This window comes from Typopeltis vanoorti, chromosome 24 (assembly GCF_054136105.1).
Source record: "Typopeltis vanoorti isolate ZY-2024b chromosome 24, IOZ_Tvanoo_1.0, whole genome shotgun sequence".
NCBI classification, from domain to species: Eukaryota; Metazoa; Arthropoda; class Arachnida; order Uropygi; family Thelyphonidae; genus Typopeltis; species Typopeltis vanoorti.
The window spans coordinates 78003771-78027827 of record NC_143572.1 but is presented as its reverse complement, the minus strand read 5'-3'; the positions used below and the strand labels follow the sequence as shown (position 1 = coordinate 78027827).

Below are 24057 nucleotides of genomic sequence, written 5' to 3'. Positions count from 1 at the left end.
ACAAATTAGTTGGGCATGCAAAAAGGTGATCTGATGGGAGACTTTAATTACAGGAATATACACTGGAAGGAGGAGATAGTGTATGGGAACAAGGAGAGCGAGTTTGTGGATTTCCTGAGAGATAATTATCGTAAGCAGCATGTGATTGAAGCAACTAGAGGCTTTAATATTTTGAATTTGGTGATAACTTCACAAGATGTAGTTGTTAATGAAATGAAGTGTTGACACTGCCACAGGTTGGTGAGAGTGATCATGAGGTACTTGTTTGGGAAGTGATGAAACAAGAAAAGTTCACTGACAAAAATGAATACATGTGGAAGTATAAAGCAGGTGATTATAAAAAGCTCTGTAGTCAGTTAGCATCAGTACATTGGGTAGATGAGCTGAGTGGAAAAGATGTTGACTATGCATGGAATCTCATAAGACAGTATCTCACAAAAGCAATATGACTGCATACTGAGGGTTAAGCAAGTAAATAGAATGGGAGTGAAATGGATGAACAGTGAAATCAAGTAAGCTGCGCTGGAAAAAGAAAAGGTTATGGAGGAAGTACAAGACAGTTGGTGGGGTTCATATCCATGAAGATTATAAAGTGCAGACTAGAAAGGTGACAAGCATGGTAAAGAGAGAAAAGGTGTAGAATGAGAGGAGATTGGCTGGTCAAGCCAAGGTTAACTTGGGGAAATTTTTCTGCTACGTGGCAAGCAAGAGAAAGAATAATTATGGCATCAGAATAACAGCTGAAAAATGATATGGTCAATTATTGAATGAGCACTTTATCAGTGTATATCATATTGGTATAAATGATTCGGCACAATACATGAAAGAGAGTCAAGTATTAGAAGAATTGGAAGTGAAAGAAACAGAGGTGTATCAGATGTTGGGTTGGGTTAGATGTGAATAAGACTGTGGGAATGGATTACATATTACCATGTATTCTTAAGGAATGTGCACCACAGTTGGTTATGCTCTTGATCTGATTATTTAATGAAAGTTTTGCAGTTGGTAGGGAGTGGAAAGAAGGCAAAATAGTACCACACCACAAGCATGGTTCTAAGTGAAGTCTCCAGTTATAGGCCAGTCTGTATAACTGCAGTTATGGTCAAGGTGTTGGTGTGATTGATAAGGAATAGAATACAGAACTGGGTTGATGGACATGGCATTCTTTATGATGGTCAGCATGGATTTGTAAAGGGTAGGTCCTGTTTTAGTAATTTACTTGCATTTTATGATAAGGTGACGAGTGTGATAGATAAGGGAGAATCATATACAGCGATATTCTTGGACTTTCCAAAAGCATTTGATAGATTACCACATAAGTTGGTGTACAAGCTGCAAAGGATGGGAATAGATAGTATATTGGTTAGATGGATCAGAGATTGGCTCTCTGAATGATACCAGCAGGTTGTGTATGATGGAGCAGTGTCTGAAAAAAGAAGGGTAACCAGCGATATTCCCCAGGGTTCTGTTCTTGGGCCTCTGCTGTTTAACTTGTTTGTAAACGATATATAATATGGACTGACTAGGGGATCTTCAGTTATTTGCCGATGATGCAAAGTTGGGAAGAATTATAAGTAGCACTGCTGTTGCTGAATCCCTTCAGGAAGATTTGAATAGACTTTTTAGTCTTTTTAGTTGGACAAAAGCGATGGTTTGTAGTTTTAATATCAATTAGTGCAAGGTGTTGCATTTTGGTGTGCAGAAATATAAGGCTGTGTAGTATATCGATGGTGCTTTACTGCAGGAAGTGGATGAGATTAGAAATTTGGGAGTGATGGTTGACAGTATACTGAAGTTTAGAGGGCATAGAGTTAGTGCTGCAAAGGTTGCACATCATAGTACTGCTGTGATGAGAAGTACTCTAACATGAAAATTAAGAAGTGGGTGTGCCGCTGTATAAGGCACTGGTCAGACCACACTTGGACTGTTGTGCTCAGATCTGGTCACCTGGTTTTCAATGTGATGTGGAGACATTGACGAGGGTCCAGAGACGATTGTCCTAAGATAGTATCAGGAGTTTGGAATGCTGGCTATGGAGAGAGGTTGAAGAGATGTGGATTGCAGAGTTTGGTGAAAAGGAGGAAGAGAAATGATATGATAGAGACATTTAAGTTGGTGGGAGGATTTTATCAGATTAATCCAGAGGGGATTATTAAAAGAGTAGAAGGTGAGAGGAGAAAAACCAGAGGTCATTCCTGGAAGTTATGTAAAAGTGTGGTGAAGAAGGGTGTGAGGAGTAGATTTTTTACATTGAGAATTGTCAATGAATGGAATGCATTAACAATGTGTCGTTAATGCAAGTAGTGTTAAGGATTTTAAGATTCTATATGATAAAAATGTCAGTTGAATGAACCTCCCACAATTAGTCTGCCAACTCCATGGAGGGTGTAATAATAAACGAAATTACTTGAAAGGAAATATTCAGTTGTTTGCTGAAAATGCTAAATTAGGTGGAGTAATAGTCAATCAAGGTGATGTGGAGAGCTTGCACGATGATTTAAATAGGCTGTCAGTATGGACAGAAGATAATGAGTGTCGGTTTAATGTGGAGAAATGGAAAGTTATTCATTTTGGGATTGATAGTACTGTACTCCCTCTAAAACTTAGCTTCTGTTTCCTGAAGTGGTAGATGAAGTTAAAGTTTAAAGGACACATTGCTAAGGTAGTCCATAATATTACTTCGCTATTGAAGAACACGTTAACAAGTAAAGAAATGGAAGTTGTTATTCCTCTTTATGAGAAATGCAATGAAAAACAGTAGAGCTGCTGGGGATGATGGTTTAATAATAGAGATGATTAAAGAAAATTGGGGATATTCTAAAAGAAAGATTTTGAAAATCCTCTTCAATAGATGCATCAAAAAAGGAGAAACACCCCAAATATGGAATAATGCAAACATTATTTTGCTGCATGGAAAAGAAAGTAAATTAAAACTAGAAACTGCAGACCTATTAGTTTGTTATCCCACATTTATAAGTTTTTCACTAGAATTTTAACCAGTAGATTAGAAGCAAGACTTAATTCAGTACAACCCTCTGAACAAGCTGGTTTCGGAAATAACTTCAGTATAATAGATCATATTCAGTCAATAAGCCTGCTTATTGAAAAATGCATTGAATATAACCTTCCTCTTCACATGGCATTCAGAGATTTTAAAAAAGCTTTTGATTGCATAAAATCATTATCAGTAATAGAAGCTCTTAGAGATTATGGCAATATTAACATAAAATATATTTATGGAAATTTCACATAAATCAAGGAATAAGGCAAGGAGACACCATTTCTCTCAAACTGTTTACATTGACACTGGAATATATGTGTATTTAGAATGGTCCAACAAAGGGGTCAATATTAATGGAATTAAATTAAATAACCCAAGATTTGCTGATGATATTCTTATTATTGTAAACAATATTAAAGATTTAAAAGAAATGATAGAAGATCTAACAACTAAATCACTAGAAATTAGATTAGACATTAATTCTGAGAAAACCAAAATAATGACAAACCGAAAACGATTCGATGAAAGACAGTGTGAAACCTGAAGTTGTGGCCATGTTCTCTCACGTGGCCACAACTTCGCCATTGCGCCCAGAAGAATACCTGCTGAAGATATTATGATACGAATTGAATGCGGTATACGACACCTTCCAAACCATGTCGCCAGCGATATTAGACTGGATGTGGCTTGTGTTCTCACCAAAGCAAAACCACCAAAAACGAACATGCCCAGTAAGGAAATTAAATCTCTACTAGAATTAAAGAAAAACAAGGAAATAATAATCACCAAAGCGGATAAAGGGAATGCCACAGTATTGCTTAATCAAAAGGATTACACAGGTAAGCTGAATGCTCTATTGTTAGATCGGGCTACTTACCTCCCTATCGAGTACAATCCCACCAACTCACAAATTAGAAAGCTCCAGGCTCTTTAAGAAGGTCACTTCTTGGCCTGTAGAAGTCACTAACAAATTAAAACCATTTAACTCCATACCCCCCCCCTCCGTATTTATGGACTCCCAAAAATACATAAGGAAAATGTGCCATTACGTCCCATAGTGGATGGCATTGATTCCCTCACATACAAACTAGCTAAACATTTGGCCAAAGCTCTCACACACTATACTGGCAACACACCTTCACACATAAAAAAACTCGGCCCACTTCAAAGCCAGCATAGAAAACCTTACGCCCAAACACACTGACGTAATGGTCAGTTTTGATGTCTCCTCCTTATTCACAAATCCCACTCAAAGAATCCTTAGAGCTAATCCAAGCCAAATTTCCTCACGATATCACAGCCCTATTTCAGTTCACAATGAACTTAGGCTATTTTGTTTGGCAAGGAAAATTCTACAAACAAATAGGGGAGACAGCCATGGGTTCTCCACTCTCCCCACCCTCGGCCAACTTTTATATGGAGACTTTTGAAGAGAAAGCCTTAAACTCTGCCCCACAAAAACCAACCATATGGCTTCGCTATGTTGATGATGTGTTCTCTATTTGGCCACATGGCTCAGATGCACTCCTCTCCTTCCTAACACACTTAAACAGTCAAACACCCCAGAATCAAATTCACCCTGGAAGAAGAAAAAAACAACTGCCTTTCTTTCTTAGACACACTAGTCACCTGCCAGCCTGATGGAACCTTGGTTTTCTCAGTCTATAGAAAACCCACCCATACAGGCAGATACATTCACCAACAATTCCCACCCCCCTCACAACAATATGGAGTCATTAAGACACTACACAACAGGGCTAAACTTATCTGTTCAAATGACAGTGCCCTAACCACAGAACTAAACCACATTCTCAACACTTTCTCAGCCAATGGCTACCCAAAAAAAAATCCAAAAAATATTGAAACCAGTAAACCACATTTCCCCCCCCCCCTCACAACAAGGATTACTCTAAATCCATCACCATACCCTATATCCAAGGCACCTCGGAAAAAATTACAAAAATCCTAAAAAAAAAACATGCCTTAACTTCTTGTTACAGACCATATAAAAAAATTGGCATCCCTTATCCGCTCTACTAAAGACCGACCCCCCCCCCCCCCCGACCTACCTGGGGTATACCAGGTCCCTTGCAGCTGTAAGCTGTCCTACTTTGGCCAAACAGGCAGGACAGCAAATATCAGAATTTCAGAACACAAGGACTACATCTGGTTTCACCAATAGAGCCATCTGGTCTTGCAGACCATGCGCTGGATACCCGCCATAGAATACGGTGGAAGAAAGCTACGATAATACACTATAGTAAATTCAAATACGAGAGGCTTTTCATGGAATCAGCCTCAGCCCTAAGAAACAATCCAAACTTCAACAAATTTGGTTGCATGAGACTGCCCCAAATTGGGAAACCTACATCAGAAGACCTTCAGCCCAATCGCCCAAGAATACCAACATTGCCCGCTAGGAGGAACCATCAGGACTTTTAGGAGAAAGAATAGCTTCCTGCTTCGTCCTCATTTACTGTTTGTTGTGCTTGCGTGCACGTGTCTTGTTTTTAAGTTCCTGTGAAAATGGCAACATGATGGTGCTGAAATATTGGAAGTGTATTAAAATTTATTTTAATGTATATCCTAGTATATGTTTTAATTTTCTTAAGCTATTTAGTAAAAATGCATAACCAATGTCTAAGCCTTTCCATGAGAATTAGTAAAAATGAAAGACACAGAGTTATTAAAGTAACATTGAAGAAATTGAATTAGTAAATGAGGATGTATACTTAGGAAAATTGTTAACAATGAAGAAACAAGGAGTCATGGACAAAGTGAAAAGAAGAATAGGAATGAGATGTGCTTTTGGAAGAAGAGATTTTTAAACAAAATAAAACCTGAGAACAGAGAAGACTGTTCAACCAATGTATTGTGTGTTATGGCATACAGAGCAGAAACCTAGTCGATCAGAAAGGAAATAATAGATAAAATACAAAAAACAGAAAGAGGAATGGAAAGATGTCTGCTAAACATAAGACTCAGATAAAATCAGAAATGAAGAAATAAGAGCTAAAACAAAATTTTTAGATATTGAAGAAAACATACTTTGAAAGAAATGGAAATGGGCAGGACACATCATGACCCAAGGACAATAGATGGACAAAAGTTTTACTGAAGTGGTGGCCATATGAAGGTAAAAAGATCAGCTGGAATACCTGAAATAAGATGGCCAGATGATATAAGAAAAACAATTGGAACCCTTTGGTACCAACAAGCTCAAGATTGAAACAGATGGAGAGAATTGGAAGACACCTGTAGCCAGAAGTGACTATAAAAGAAAGAAAGAAAAGGCTTTGATACACCCACATCTGGATTAGGACATTGAATCTGGTCTCCTGGGTTTCTTGGGGATGGGGAAAGCAAGGTAGAAGACTCAGAGGTGAGCAACTAAGATACTGAGTGGTATATAGAATGTTCCCTATGAGGATAGATTGAGGGTGTGTGGATTGCATAAGTTTGTTGGTAGCAGAAAAGGGAATATTATAGAAACATTTAAGTTGCTTAAAAGGTTTTATAAGATTGATGCAAGGGAAATGTTTCAGCATGTGGGTCCCAAACAAGGGATCTGGAACCCTGAAAGTTGAATAAAGTTGTGGTAGTATGGGTATGAGGACTAGATTTTTTGCTTTGAGAGTTGTAAATGATTGGAATTTGTTCTGCACTTGAACCCATTAAATTTTGTTAATGTGTTCTAGGAGGAGGTATGATAAATTGTGTAGATAGTTTGGATCTCCTGCAATGAGTCTTTGGATTCCATGGAGGGGGCCCATACAACAATAATAATAATAGTTGAGCTGTTTAATGATCACTTTATCAGTGCTCTAACCTAGTACAGCAGGCTTTATTCCTAGAGGGATAAGAAGTGGCAAAGTGTAGTAAGTGAATGAAGAGGATATATCCCAAATACTGAGTATGCTAAATGTCAATAGGGCAGAGGGTCTAGATGGGACTTTGCCATGTGTTTTAAGGGAATGTACAGTAAAACTAGTTGTGCCATTAACTTGGCTGTTTAATGAAAGGACGTTGACCATGAAAGATAAAATGGTGGTGGTCCCAATGTATAAAGCTTTGATCATATCAGATCTGGATTTCTGTGCTCTTATCTGACACCAGGATTTGAAGGTGATGAAATAACCTTGGAGTTAGGATGCAGATATGGATAACAAAAATAATATCAAGACTTGTCAATGTTGGTTATGATGATAGGCTGAATGCATGCAGGCTGCAGAGTTTGTTGGATATAGACGACAAAGAGGGTATATGATTGAGACATTTAAGCTGTTGAAAGGTTATCATCAGATTAACACTGAGATTTTTCATATGGTAGAATGAGAGGATGGAACAAGGGACCATCCCTGGAAGTTACAAAAGGAAGTGGGGAATAAAAAGATAAGAAGTAAATTTTTTTGCATGGAGATTGATAGGAGCATAGAATGCATTGTATGAGAGGTCGTTGAAAGTGTAAATGGTGGATAAGTTTAAATAGTGGTATGATACACTTTGTATTGACTATCAGTTTACCCCCATGATGAATCTTGTGAATGTATGGAGATTAAGAAAATAAATTAAAATTTTGTTCATATCAGTACATTTTGTTTGTTTGCTTGCATGAATCATGAATGTACTGTAACTTTTATAAAAAAAAAAATGGTCGTGGATTGTTTCTACAATTGATGAAGTGAAGCTGTAGTGCAGTGTTTGTTTGTAGATATATGGAATTTCCACAAAATGCTTTTTGTTGTTATGGAAATTACAATATGCACAGAAAGAATTGATGTAAATTAAAATTATAATATTGTTATAAGTAAATTATAACCTTGATAGCATTATCTCTAAACTGTGCAGGAATGCCGAAATTGTTTTTGTATTATTATGGATATCACTGTAATATTGAACAGCTACCACTCTGAGAAATGCTCTCAGACATAGAGAAAAGGAAAGCAATCAGAAGATTCTTGTATGAATTTCAAAACAGTATAGATGTTTATTACAGTCTAAGAAATAGCCACCATTAATACTGAAGTCAACAGGATGTTGCAATCTTTGATATTTGAATGATGCTTTGAGTAGATGTAATGCAAATAGAAGACATTTCTTTAAGTAGCTGCCAACTTATAAATAGGTTTTTAGCAAAACAGTTATGGAATTTCTCTGAAAATATATAGTTTTGATAGTGGTATATAGCATTGATGAGGGAGAAGAGGTCCATTATGGACTAATCAAGGAGTGCCCTATAAACTCGATCATAAATTAATTTCCAGTACTGTTAAAATTGTCAGTATGTGAATTCTTTGAAAGATTGTCTTTAACATGTTCATTGCCAATCACGCGATGCGAGTTCTCACCAAACGGCCAATCACACGTTATCGCGGGGAATCGCTAACTAAATAAAAAAAAATTGGCCACCATACGAAATTCCAATTTTCAGCTTGGCAATGAACGATACGCGTGATGCGAGTTCTCACCAAACGGCCGATCACGCGTTATCGCATGGACATCGCTAACTAAATAAAAAAATTTTAAAAATTTGGCCACCACACGAAATTCCAATTTTCAGCTTGGCAATGAAAGTGTTAAGTACTGCAATACATAGACAATTCATCATGCCAAGATTTATGAAACATTTTACGCTTCTAATTATTTTTGAAACTTGAAAGTTTCTAATCATAAAAATTGCTGGACTATTTGATATAAAATAATAATGGACGTTTATTATTTTTCTTTAAATAAAGTTCTAATGCTATATTCGAAAATAATTTGACTACCTTCCTTGGTTACTTTGATTGCTTCCATTAATAGTGCTAATGGTTGATCAGATGCTATATGAAGTTTAGTGAAGTAAATATAATTTTTGATGCAATTAATAACTGGTATTCTCACATCACCTGTTGAGTTCTAGAAAATGCAAGTTTCATTTTTTTTCCCAGTAAACATGATGTAAAAATTGTACTGTAATTTTTATAAAAAAAAATGGTCGTGGATTGTTTCTACAATTGATGAAGTGAAGCTGTAGTGCAGTGTTTGTTTGTAGATATATGGAATTTCCACAAAATTGATCAGTTATCACTATGCAAAAATCACTAGCAGATAGATGACCATTGCTAATAGAAACAGGTCTTGATTTGCAACCTGTCCAGAATTAGTCATATGAAAATTGACACCAATTACATATCCATCTTCACAAAACCATGCTGTCCCCCCCCCCTCCTGTACAGGGAACAACATGGTTTTGTGAAGGGTAGATCATGCCTCAGTAACTTGCTCAAGTTTTATAACAGTGATGGCTGAACTGGATAAGGGTAATGGATTTACAGTGACACTGCTGGACTTGGCTAAGGCCTTTGACAGGATACCACATGGAATTCTAATCTGTAAACTGCAACATATGGAAATGGATATAGGGTTGGTGAGATGGATAGGTGGGTGGTTGATGGAGAGATATCAGAGAGTAGTTTATTCAGGAGTAGAGTCCAAAAGATGGCCTGTGACTAGTCGTGTGCCACAGGGGTCTGTTCATGGACCACTGCTGTTTATTTTGTTCATTAACGATATAGGGAAGGAACTAAGAGCAACAGTTCATTTGTTCGCTGATGATGCAAAGTTGGGTAGGGCAATAGTGAATGCAGAAGATGTCAAAACCTTCAGGATGATTTGGATATATTGGAGTTCTGGGCTAAGGAGAATGGATGTTAATTTATTGTGACAAAATGTAAGATTATGCATTTTGGGGTGAAAAGATTAGCAGCAGTGTACCACATTGCTGGAACTGTACTCCAGGAGATTGATGAGGCCAGGAACTCGGGAGTGTTGGTGGATAGGGAGATGAAGTTTAGGGGGCACATCGCAAAAGTGGCTAAATCAGCTCATCAACTCACTTGGTTGTTGAAAAATACTTTGACGAGCAGAGACAAGCAAGTTATTGTTCCTCTGGCCGAGCCTTGATAAGACCTCATCTCGACTACTGTGCCCAGATTTAGTCACCTAGGTTTCGTCTTGATGGGGAGGAGGTGGAGAGGATCCAGAGGCTAGTGACCAAGATGATAGTAAGTCTATGGAATGAACCTTATGAGAACAGGCTGAAGATTTGTGGGTTGCACAAATTGGTTGATTGGTGGAAAAGGGGAGATACGATTGAGACATTCAAATTGCTGAAGGGTTTCTATAGGATTAATTCAGAGGATATTTTTGAGATCAGGACTAGTGGTGGGAGAACTAGGCGACATCTGTGGAAGCTGGGCAAGAGTGTGGTTAGCAAGGGTGTTAGAGCTGAGTTCTTTACTTTTAGAGTGGTAAATGAATGGAATAAGCTGCCACAGTCTGTTGTGGGTTCTATGACGGTGAGCGAGTTCAAGGCAAGGTATGATAGATACTGTGAGAATGTCGAATAGTTGTGTGGGTGTGATGTTTAGGTCCTCCCTCGATGAGTCTAAGGACTCCCTGGAGTCGCCTATAATAATAATAATCTACATACGTCATCGAAAAGATTTCAGTCCATTTTATTCCTGCATAAATTTGTTGTTGGTAACAAGTACATACAGGATTGCTAGTTATATAAATAAAAAAATTTGGATTTGAAGAGAAATTATGCTTTTATTTAATAGTTTGCCATTAGATAGTTCATTTGTCATTAGAATTTAATTTCATGATTAGTATACCCAAACATAAACGCATTTATTTTTTTGACTTGACTTGACAAAAATAGTTGGCTATAGCTGTAGGAAGAGCTCTTCATGTATATCCATTGTCATTTTTGCTCAATCTTGGAAGGCATCACAAAATACCTCTAAACTTTCAACATATGCTATTTTTTTCTGGTAAGTACAATATAAAAATGGTCTCTACTTTAGTGATGTAATTATTTGAGTATATTTTTGTAAATTGTTTTAAAATATTATTTGGTCTGTTTACTGTACCAAATCAGTCATTCCTTGTTTCATTTATTTTTGTTTTAATTTTTTACCAAGCTTATAAAGAATTATATATACATTTTCTTATCAGATTTGCAATATTATTATTATGATTATTATTCAGGCCTCCATGGAGTCAAGTGACTGATCGTGGGAGTTCCTTCTTAGGAAACAGTCTATCATACCACCCCTTGAACTCATTGACCGTTCTTGTTCTCACCACTCTCAGACAATGCATTCCGTGGTTCAACTACCCTCCACTCAAAGAAACCACTCCTCTTGCATTCCAGGGATGGCCCTTTGTCATCGCTCCTTCCCACTGTTCCACCAAGCAAAAGAATTCTCGAATGTCCACCCTGTAACTGCCTCTCAACAGTTTAAAAGTCTCAATCATACCACCTCTCCTCCTCCTCCTATCCACCAAACTCTGCAGTCCACATTCCCTCATCCGATCCTCATAACTATCATTGTACAGTCCTGAAACCATCTTTGTTATCTGCCTTTGTACCCTTTCCACAGTTAATTTATCCCCTTCAAATCCTGGGGACCAAATTTGAGAACAATAGTCTAAGTGTGGTCTGATCAGGGTTTTATACAACGGAATGATAACTCTTTTATCTCTGCATGTCAGCGTCCTTCTCAGTATTGTAGCAATCCTCTGAATTACCTTCACCACCTTTGCAATATGCTCCCCGAATTTCAGTTTTCTATCAATCATCACCCACAGATCTCTTGTCTCTTATACTTCCTCCAATACAGCTCCTCCATTCGAGTATGCAGCCTCACATCGATGGATCCCAAACTTCAAGATTTTACATTTTGCTACATTAAATCAACATCCCCATTCATTTGCCCATATGTCTAGTTTATTCAGATCCTCTTGCAGGGCTGCCATATCTGCACTATTACTGATGGCCCTTCCCAACTGAATATCCCCTTGCAATCCATTGACAATGTCATTGATATTAAGGTTGAACAATACAGATTCCAGTACTGATCCTGTGGAATCCCACCTCCTTCCTTGATATTGCCCCACCATACACAACTCTTTGATATCTATCAGGCAGCCATTCCTGAATCTAGTTGACTAACCTGACATTTAAACCCATGTGCCACAACTTAAATATCAACTTATCATGTGTCACCCTGTCAAATGCCTTTGCAAAATAAAATTAAAAAAAATGGCAGTATATGCCTTTCCCCTCATCAACTGCTCTTGTCACTTTATTATAAAAGGCAGTCATATTACTAAAGCATGAGTGCCCCTTAACAAATCCATGTTGATTCTCACAGATAACACACTCATCTGCTCAATGCTGTATATGGTCCCTCCAGGACTGGCCTTCTCTATAAAGTGACCAGGTGCAAGATACCTTTTGGGGATCTAAAATATTTTTCAAAGGTAAAAATTAAAGGATTCAAAATAAACGTATTGTAAAACCTCTTACCTTCAAATGATTTTGACACAGGAAAACAAAAAAAAAACACATTCGAAATATCATGCGTTTCCGCAAAACACATGTACCGACTGTGCCCACTCGATCGTGGGCCCCGGGTGCATTGCACCCACTACACCCCCGAGATGGCTGGCCCTGGGTCCCTCACTAATTTCTCCAAGATCTAAACAACTACTGATGACACAAAAACTGGCTTATAATTAGACACTTCAGTCTGATACCGCCCTTATGCAAAGGCACTATCTTACCTTCCTTCCATTCCTTGGGTACCTTTAGAAGAGTCAGATCAATGGAGCTGTCAGTTCTTTAGCACATTCTCCCAAAACCTGTGGTGAAATACTATCCAGTCCCACAGCTTTACTGATATCTAGAGTACTCAGTATTCGGAACACACACTCCTCTAAACCCTGAACCTGCCCTCCCTCTAGTATTAACATGTACTCCTCCAGGATGAAATACTCCAATAAAGTGCTCATAAAAAATTCCACTATGTCCTCTGCATCAGTCACTCTATTCCCATTTTTATTCCACAATCATTTCTCCTACTACTACCACGTAGCTAAAAAATTCCCTAGGATTTTCTTTGGATCTTAGGGCCAATCTCTTCTCATATTCCAGTTTCGCCTTCCTTACCATGCTAGTCACACTCCTGGCCTGTGTCTTATATTCTTCATGCATCTTCTCTTCACCTGTTTCCTTATATCTCTTCCATACCCTCTTTTTTGCATGTAGCTCCTGTTTAATATTGTTTGTCATCACTTTAAACCAAATTGTGTCTGCTTCTTCACTCATGGAATACAGCTTACTATTGCTTCTAACAAATATTATTATTATTATGGGTGACTCCAATGAGTCCCTGATGTTTAGATCCTTGAGGGAGGCCCTAAACATCATGTCCATCGCAACTATTCGACATTCACACAGTATATATCATACTTTGCCTTGAACTCATTCGCTATCATAGCACCCACAACAGACTCTGGCAACTTATTTCACTCATTCACCACTCTAAAAGTAAAAAACCCAGCTCTAACACCATTACTAACCACACTTTTGCCTAGCTTCCATGGATGTCCTGCCACCACCAGTCCTGTTCTCAAAAATATCCTCTGAATTAATCCTATTGAAACCCTTCAGCAATTTGAATGTCTAAATCATGTCTCCTCTTTTCTGCCTATCAACCAATTTCTGCAACCCACAAATCTTCAACCTGTTTTCATAAAGTTCACTCTATAGACCTTCTATCATCTTGATCACTCGCCTCTGGATCCTCTCAACCTCCTCCTCATCAAGAAGAAACCTAGGTAACAATATCTGGGCACAGTAATCAAGATGAGGTCTTATCAAGGCTCGATACAGAGGAACAATAACTTGCTTGTCTCTGCTTATCAAAGTATTCTTCAGCATCCAAGTGATTTGATGAGCAGATTTAGCCACTTTTGCGATGTGCCCCCTAAACTTCAACTCCCTATCCACCAACAGTCCCAAGTCCCTGGCCTCATCAATCTCCTGGAGTACAGTTCCACCAGTGTGATATACTGCTGCTAATCTTTTCACCCCAAAATGCATAACTTTACATTTTGCCACATTAAATTGACATCCATTCTCCTTAGCCCATACCTCCAATATATTCAATTCATCCTGCAAAATTTTGACATCTTCTACATTCACTATTGCTCTCCCCACTTAGCATCATCAGCAAACAAATGAACCGTTCCTCTCAGATTCTTCCCTATATCGTTAATGAACAAATTAAACAGCAGTGGTCCAAGAACAGAACCCTGTGGCACACCACTAATCACAGGCCATCTTTTGGACTCTACTCCTGAGTAACCTACTCTCTGGTATCTCTCCATCAACCACCCTCTCCACCTCACCAACCCTATATCCATTCCCATATGTTGCAGTTTACGGATTTGACTTTCATGGGGTATCCTGTGAAAGGCCTTAGCCAGGTCCAACAGTATCACTGTAAACCCATTACCCTTATCTAGTTCAGCCGTCACTGTGTTATAAAACCTGAGCAAGTTACTGAGGCATGATCTACCCTTCACAAAACCATGCTGTCCCCCATACAGTATCTCATTTTCATCAATCCATTCCTGTATTTTACCCTTGACTACTTTCTCTAAGACCTTGACAACGACTCCTGATATGCTGATCGGGCGGTAATTTGCAATAGTAATCTTGGATCCTCCTTTATGCAGTGGAAGCAATTTTCCCCTCTTTCCACCCCTTCGGGACTAAACCAGACCCGAGACTCAGATTAAACAATAAGGTCAAGGGCACTGACAATTCTTTAGGCGCTTCATGTAAGACCCGTGCTGATATACCATCCAATCCCACAGATGTATTCACATTAAGGTACTGTAATAGACTATTCACTTCCACTTTATTCACCACAATTCCCATATAAACTAATGGTTCCTTCATTCCTTCAATGTCACCACCTGTATGATATACTCTTGCCAAGTGCTCGCTCAGTAATTCCACTATATCGACTGATTCAGTGACCTCCCTACTATCAGCGTTCCTTAAAATCATTGTGCCATGTACTGTTTTTTTTTTTACTAGCAGCACATTGAAAGAACTGTTTGGGATTCTCTTTAGCTTGCATGGCTAATTTCCTTTCATAATCCGTTTTTGCCTTTCTCACCACGCTTGTTACCCTTCTGGCCTGCACTTTATACCGTTCATGCGCCTGCAGGTCACCTTTCTCCTTAAATTCCTTCCACAGTTGTTTCTTTTTTTTGCAACTCAAGTTTAATGGTGTTATTCATCCATTTAACTCCTACTCAATTTACTTCCTTCACAATTTCCCAAACAGTAATGATATCCTGGCCTTCCAATTCTGCCCTCCATGGAACTTCCCCTAGTTGATATCTAAAACTATTATAATCGCCTGCCTTTATAAATCCACATACGTTCCCTTTTCTTTGATACTCCTGCATGGCTATTCATCTTAGAAGTCAAAACCACATGGTCACTCTCTCCAACTGGTGGGAGAGATGTCATCTCACTTATATCAGCTCTTCTGATGCTATGACCAAATCCAAAACCCTTGAACCTCTTGTTCTCTCTATTACATCTTGCCTAAGACATTTGTCTCTCAAGAATTCTAGAAATTCCATTCCCTTATTACTACATGCATTATCTTCTTCCCAGCATATATTGCTACAGTTAAAATCTCCCATATCAATCATTCTTCTTGTACTTGCCAAGCTCAACTGCCTAAACATCTCTTGCTCCCCACCCTCTGTGCTCCTAGGTTTGTAGCAAATAATAAACCCCACTTAATATCCTATCTTGGCCAATTCTACCCCACACCATATGCTTTCAAAACCATTAATGTCACCGCCTTCCAAAGCCTCCACTCTTAGAGGACATAACTCATCACTTATCATAAGCAGTACTTCACCACCATGTTTTCCTTTCCTATCCTGCCGAAAAATGCTGTACCCTGCTACTTCAATTCCTATTATTATATTATCTTCTCTCAACCATGTCTCAGAGATCCCAATAATCTTTGGTCAGGCTGTGATGCTATCAGCACCACCAATTCATCTCCTTTATTTCAGATACTTCTGGCCTTAGTATGAAGCATAAAAATATCACTGCTTCTATACCTATCATTATCTCATCCAGACCCCACCGGACTCATGTTATCTGATGCCGTCCCACAAGAGGCCACTCCTGCTGCCATCCACCCTGGGAATTCTGGTTTCCTTGCATTGACACACCAACTCGTTCAGAAACAGCAATTGCTCCAGATGCTTTCATCCTTCTTCATTCAAATGCAATCAGTCTCTCACATACAGTTCTCTTCTGTCCTTAAATGCCCTCCAAGCATCCACATATTTTAATCGTATCTTCTGACACATTCTGGTTATTATGCTATTCAGTATTACTGCTCTTCTGCTCAGCTCATCACTAACATACCTGGGCAACACACAAACAATCTTTCCTCTTTGCATTTTTTTTTTTTTTTTGTGTACAACCTCAAGCAAGAATCTTGGATCTCTCGCTGCCCAATTTACATTGCCTCTCAAGTCATTCATCCCTACCATCACAATCATTTCATCCATCCTTTCACCCCTCTTAATTGCCATAGCCACACTTTCTATCGTCCTTCCACCCCTCCATGTGGGGTACCTGTTTGTGGTGGAGGAGACCTCCCAGTTATGGTACTGGCCCTTTTTATTCTTTTTCTTTGCTCTACTTCTCCTGAGTCTTTCCTTTTTCCAGACCACCATCACTGGGATCCAATGCCCTGCTGCAGTGTTTGTCATGTGGTGCAACCTGTGGACATCCAGAAAGGGGGATCCTGGTAGTCTTTCACTACTTTGGCCCATGCTTTGGCAAGATGGGCAGTCCTGGATGGCCCTGCCAGAATCAATCAGCTAGTGGGCTTGCCTGCAAGGGTCAACGGGGTTGTAATAAGTCTCTCACCCCATGATCTGGGATTGGGATCCTAGACCTGCTGCAGTGCTGGTATCGCATCCAGGGTAGCCCTGGCGTTCCACCCCTGAGTGCAGTCTTTGCTTGCCGGGTAGTGGGCGTCCATGTATGGCTCTGTGGTGGGTGGGGAGCTCTGGCATCAAACTAAAAACTCCTTAAATATGAATCCTTCATCCTCAAACATTTCAGGGACCCTAACAAAGTCCCAACCAAGTACTGCATATGGAAACAGAAGCAAGAAACAAAAGATGTTGAAAGTTTATTTTTCACTTGATTAGACTATAATAAATTTAGTTTAATCCTTTATCCAAGTGCGAGCAAACAAAGTTTGTGCCTGAAAGTATCTTCAGGACTGGGGTAAGGTGGTACAACACCGGGAAACTCGTTGCAAAGGTGGAGTAAGATAACATCACTCCTATCTCAGTATCTCCCATAATGCAAAACACATCTCCTTATGGATATGTATAATGTTATGCATTAAGGGAAGGGCTACTACCCAGACCAGTTTCGACCTTTATTGAGGTCTCTTCACTGGGAGCCAGGTCCAAGTGGAGATACCAAGCAGAAGCATTAACAAGGTCATCTCCACCTATAGGAGTTGCCAAACGGTGTGTCACCTTTTTATTAAATTACTCTGGATTTAGAGAAAGATGTCGAAAGTTTATTTTTCACTTGGTAAGTCTATAATAAATTTAGTTTAATCCTTTATCCAAGTGTGAGCAAACATAGTTTGTGCCTGAAAGTTTCTTCAGGACTAGGATAAGGTGGTACAACACCAGGCAACTTGTTGCAAAAGTGGGACCTGGCTCCCACTGAAGAGTCCTCAATAAAGTTCGAAACTGGTCTGGGTAGTGGCCCTTCCCTTAATGCATAACATTATACATATCCGCAAGGAGATGTCTTTTGCATTATGGGAGATACTGAGATAGGAGTGATGTTAGCTTGCTCCACCTTTGCAACGAGTTTCCCGGTGTTGTACCACCTTACCCCAGTCCTGAAGATACTTTCAGGCACAAACTTTGTTTGCTCACACTTGGATAAAGGATTAAACTAAATTTATTAAAGAAACAAAAGATATCGGATAATGACATAAATGTACCAACCTTTTTAATCATTCATGCAACAGGTGAAAAACCAATTGGGAAAATGTCACTCTTCTTTATCCAAAAAGGTTTAGGAGGACTGGCAGGACCTCCCAAAACTGTCAAGAAATTGCATTCTGGTGATATCCTCGTGGAAACAATCTGTAAACAACATTCCGAGAAACTACTGAGAGCAACAACATTTGTATTCCACCCATTGCAGTAACATCTCACAGAACACTTAATTCCAGTAGAGGAGTGATATCAGAATGAGATCTTCTTGATGTTCCTGATGAGGAGATATGTTCAGAGCTTAAAGATCAAGGAGTGACTGGTGTGAGGCACATCCTGATACGTAGTGATGGTCGCCTGGTCTCAATCAAGAACATCATCATTACTTTTGATACATCTAGGCCTCCGCCATCTGTAAAAGCAGGGTATCTCAGCTGTCCTGTTAAAATGTACATCCCTAACCTGCTGAGATGCTTTAAATGTTAAAGATATGGACATGCCCAAACTGCCTGTCGTGGTTCTACTACCTGTGTCCGATGTGTTAGTAAAGAACATGACAATAAATCTTGCTGTGAAAAAAAAGCTAAATGTGTCAACTGTTAGGGAGATCATCCAGCTTACTCTCGTGCATGTCAGAAATGGAAAGATGAAAAAGAGATACAAAAAATTAAAACAAAACGAAACATAACATATCAGGATGCAAAAAGAAAGCTGGCCACCATTACACCTGTTCTACGATCCTCTTATGCTGAAAAAGTAACAATTAAAAAAGTGCCATCAACAACTCAAACATGTATGTCTATTCCACCATCTGATAATTTCACCATACCTGAACTTTATGATCGCAAGTGCTTCTCTGTTGAGCGCATTAATCACAAGACCTATGGCCTTACTCCAGAGACAACTTCCGAAATGGTCCAATTCAATGAAAACTCAGCTGTCAAAAATATTATTGCAGAGACATCACTCAAAGATTAACCACTAGACACTCGCACAGAAAAAATGGATACATTGGTACCCACTGAAAGCAAACTAAACATACCAACTAACCCTAACATATTTGATGTTTTGAACACTCTACCAGAGGAAGAGATGGACACTGGCCGTCGATATTTCCTTAAAACAGTGGATAAATATAAATTGACAAAGGTAAGCCCTCAACCTCCCAAAAACCAGAAAAGTCAATAAAATCAAGACAATAGGAAAATTTTTACAATGGAACTGTCGTGGGATTGTCCAGAATATTGATGATATCAAAATGTTGTTGCAGAAACACAAACTTTCTGTTTCTGTCTACAGGAAACGTACTTAAGACCCAATGAGGACTGTACCTTTAGGAATTTCACTGTTGTATGTAAGGACAGAACTGGAGGTGGTCCTGCTCATGGAGGAGTAGCTATCCTAGTGGGCAGTCATATTCCTTTCCATCAGGTCCAACTTAATACTTCTCTTGAAGCAGTAGCGATTTGCTTCTCTGTGGGATTTCTTATTACAGTATGTTCAATTTATTTACCACCAAATGCCGAGTTAAATGAAATTGATCTTGATAACCTTATCTCATAACTGCCTGAACCCATACTTTTGATGGGTGACTTTAATGGTCACAATACTCTATGGGGTAGTTCCAACATTAATAGACGAGGTCGGATCATTGAAAGAATTCTTGATAATAATAACCTCTCCCTTTTAAATAATGAACTCAGTACTTTCTTCCATATGCCTACCCATTCATATTCTGCAGTTGAACTTATAATCCGCTCTCCTTTCATTCTTTCACTACTCATGTGGGACGTTGAAGAGAACATATATGGAAGTGATCACTTTCCTGTTCTCTGCACAATGTCTTCACAGGAACCATGTTCACCCACACGGATACCTATATGGAAAATTGACCAGTCTGACTGGAACACTTTCATCTAGCAAAATTTAATACTGATGCCATCAGTCAAACACCTATCAATGAGTGGTAAAATATATAACAGAATGCATTGTCCAGGCAGCAACAGCCTCCATCCCAAAAACATCATCTCAGTTTCCAATCTATCCAGTGCCTTGGTGGAACCCAGAATGTCAAACAGCCAAAAATGATCAACTCAGAGCTTGGGGCATATTTTGTAGATACCCCACCACATCAAACTTATAATAAATTTAGTTTAATCCTTTATCCAAGTGCAAGCAAACAAAGTTTGCGCCTGAAGTATCTTCAGGACTGAGGCAACTCATAGTAAAGGTGGACCAAACTCTCATCACTCCTTGTCTCAGTATCTCCCATTATGCAAAGCACATCTCCTTGCGGACATGTATAATGCTGTGCATTAAGGGAAAGGCCACTACCCAGACCGGTTTTGACCTTTATTCCACTTACTGCCATTTTTCTTAGTTTTTTTTTTTTGTGGGAGAAAAATCCAGCTCTCACCCTTTTCTTAATTCCACACAAAACACTTAAATTCTATGAATGCCCCTATTGCTATCCCTATCATTCATTTAACAAATATGAAATGGTAATAGTTAGAGGTTATTAAATAATATCCTAAAACAACCTTTCAGAAGTTTATGGACTTCTTTAATATCTTCTCTCTTTCTCCTGTTTACCAGTGGCTGCAGTCTTCGTACTCTCAGTTTGTCCTTGTCATCTACATTTCATAACCAAAGTATCATATTTTTAATTCTTCCTTTTTAACCCTTTCCACGGCATCTTTATCCTCTCAGCCAAAATGTTTTCCTTATCCTTACCTGTCAGTGTTTGTTTTGGCATCACAATTATCTTCTGATTTAAAGTGAGTTTTACAAAACATACGAACCATTACACAAAGATAAATCTTTGTGCTTATCATAAACTTAGATGTCAACAGTTTTCTGTGATCAAAACTAGTTATGATTCAAATTAAAAACTAATTTAAAAAAATCCTCGTTTAATATTTAATCACTGAGCTGTATATAGGTCTGTAACTAGTTGCATGCGTTTTTGTACCAACTTTGTACAATGATACTATCATACATTCTTTATTTCCATTCCTGTGAACCTGTCATCAGCTAAGAGTCAAATTTTTACAACCGTATCAAGAGCCTATGCAGCTCAGATGGATATTCCTTTAGCATATGTGCTGATATCCCTTCTGTCCTTATTGCTGAATTGTTATTCAGGTTATGCAACAGCTCTAGAGCCGCCTCATGCACCTGTATTTCTTCATCCAATGTTGATTAACTGCAACATAACACATAGTGCCACTATATGTTATGTTGCAGTTAATACATTCATTTTTCCTTTCTTTTAGAGTTACATGATGATCAGCATTCATTTTAAATTTTATGGAATTTACAACCGTGTTAAAAAAACTTTTTTATTATCTTGACGTTTCGATTTTCACATCAAGATCATCATCTGGAGCATACATCACTATACAAGACAAGCTGAGTTACATTATTAACTGTAAGCTAAAGAAACAATGCTTTCATCACATGTTATTCTACTGGCATGACCTCTAGTGGAAAAAAAATTATGAATTACATCAAGCTTAATTCTATTTACAATGACAGGAATAAACATTCTTTCAGAAATAGTGATGTCCTGTTTTTAGTATTACAATTTTTATTTTTGCTTTTAAGATACTGGATTTTTTACAGTCGTGTTTATAGTAGTTCTTAGTGAGGAACGTTCCGTGGGTCGAATATATGCTTTCCATATGTTTGGGATTTTTCGACCATCATTATTGTTCAGATTGGGGTGGTTGATAATAATCTCACATGCTTCCTTAAATTTCTGTTCATACCATGTTTTAGTGCGATGTAGACAGCTAGTGCTTTTCCAGTCAATTCTGTGTAAGGTATTCAAGGCATGATCAGACATGCCAGCTTCATCGTAATTATTATATTTAATGTGTTGTTTATGTTCTTTTTGTCAGATAGGAATTGTGTGTTACAAGTACAATAAATCCGGTCTACTCCAGAGTGGGCTAGTGGAGGGAGTGGGTCTTTGGATGAGTTGAGCAAGTTTTTTAATTTTGCAGGAGGTTTGAAGGTGGCTTTGAGGTTGTATTTTTGTAGGTACTCTGTTTATTTTGTCTGATGTTCCTTTAATGTAGGGAATGGTTATAGTTTTACTGTAGTCTGGTTTGTCTTTGTTTTTTATTGAGGTTTTGTAGAGAATTTTGTTAATAGTGTTTTGGCTGTATCCATTTTTTTGAAAAGTATTAGTGTTAATTTTAAATTCGTCTTTCAGTGCCTTTTTGTTGGAACAGATCGTCTGCGCCCTGTTTTTTAGCGTGTTGATAATACCTAGTTTTTGTGTTGGTTGGTGGTAGGAGTTTGTGTATATATTGTCCCCTATGTGTCTGTTTCCGGTAAACCGTGAAGGAAAGATTGCCAGAGGGAAGACGTGTGACAAGTGTATCCAGAAACGGAAGTATGTTATGTTTTTCAATTTCAATTGTGAGTTGTATGCTTTTGTGTTGTTTGTTTAGGTGGCTAAGGAATGTGTCTAATGTCTGGCGGCCATGGGACCAGATCGCAAAAACATCGTCAACATAATGCAATTTTAGCTAGTGAGCACTGCATTCAGATAAGTTATTCTTCCATATTCATTCTATCTCTTTTACTTGGAAAATAACAATAAAATTCTTTTGAATTGTCTTTAGCCTGTACAGCCAGTTTCTTTTCATGCTCTGACTTTGCTTTATACACAATACTTGTTTCTGTTTTGTGCTTTTATATATTTTATAACTCCTCCCATCCTTATTCTCATGATATTCCTTACACATCTTCTTAGGAATCTCTTGCTTAATAAGTTTGCACATCTGTTTTGCTCCCAACTTTGAACTCTAGGGACACATTCAGATACTTAATGATTTTAGCATGTTTTCATTGGTGATATTTTTTTACATATATTTTTTTATATATATCTGATCGACACATGAAAGGCCATAAACAAGAGCTATAGTACATTAGTGCCATGTGTGGGCAAGAGGAATAGAAGAAAGGACAAATTTGTTCACATTTTGCTTTGAACAGCTGAGGGTTGTAATCTGCGGGGAATGCAGAGTGGGGTAGACTGTTCCAAAAGACAGAAATAGATGGAATGAATTGAGGAGGCAGTGAAGTTGGTGGTATACTGCTGATATCCATCATCATCGTCAAATTCCTGCCATGTACCCTCAAGGGGTGTATAGGATATGATAGTACTACATGAAAAATTTACATCATTACTAACTTCCTATCTACAATTTTCCTCCAAATCAGTCTGTTACCTGTCAAGACTCCAGCATTATCAGTTCTTCTATTTCTGTCTTCTAAGGCACTTTTTACTGTATCTTGGTCTTCCTCTGGATCTTTTCCCTGCTAACCTGGCAGAACATAATTCCACCAGTATAATATACTGTTGAATGTCTCATCATGCCAAAGTGCATTACTTTACACTTAACTAACATTGGATTGACAGCCATTATTACCCACACTTGTTTTACTAATCTTTCCTCTCCCATTCTGTTTAAGTAACCATACCACCTGAGATTAGCTCTGCTAACGCATTTCTGGTTGCTGACAATGTCAAGTTCTTTCCTAATATCCTTATTGTTAATATGATATTGCCATTGATGCCCCTAATCTTTCTCAGGACTCTCACATCTGCAGTCTCTAGTCTTTGATCAAGTGTTTTACTTCTGACCCAGCTCTCAGATCCATAAGTTAAAATTGATTTTGAACACTGTCTTGTATACAGCTAATTTAGTGTTTTGACTAATTTCTCTCTTATTCCATATAAATTTATTCAATTCAGTTAACTTCCTACCATATCAGCTTTGTTTATTCTGTTGTGTATTTCCATATTTAATTTACCATCTTCACTAAAAATCGTGCGTAAGTAGCTGAAATGTTTTACTTGTTCTATAGGTTCTCCATTCACAATGTTGAGATTTTCAATGCTTCTGCCTATTTTCATTGTCTTTGTCTTGTTATTGCTGACCTTCATACCATATCTATTACAACAGTCATTCAATTTCGTCAGGGAATCTTGTAGCGGATTTATTTAGAAGTATTACATCATCTGTATAAAGCAAAGAGTTCACATTAACATCTCCAATTTGATATTAGGTTTAATACCATTTTCCTTCATATTGTGATCCATATCGATAATGAATAACAGA

At 38.2% G+C, this 24057-nt stretch overlaps 1 protein-coding gene across 2 annotated transcripts in view; it reads left to right on the top strand.

The window, feature by feature from the left end:
- Positions 1-24057, top strand: part of LOC150093424 (sodium/hydrogen exchanger 7-like) — a 495244-nt gene that overhangs the window by 274271 nt on the left and 196916 nt on the right. For both annotated transcript variants that reach the window (XM_090414003.1, XM_090414004.1), the window contains exon 11: positions 10707-10818. In XM_090414003.1, the coding sequence (XP_090270129.1) occupies positions 10707-10818 (112 nt within the window). The remainder of the gene's footprint in view (positions 1-10706; positions 10819-24057) is intronic.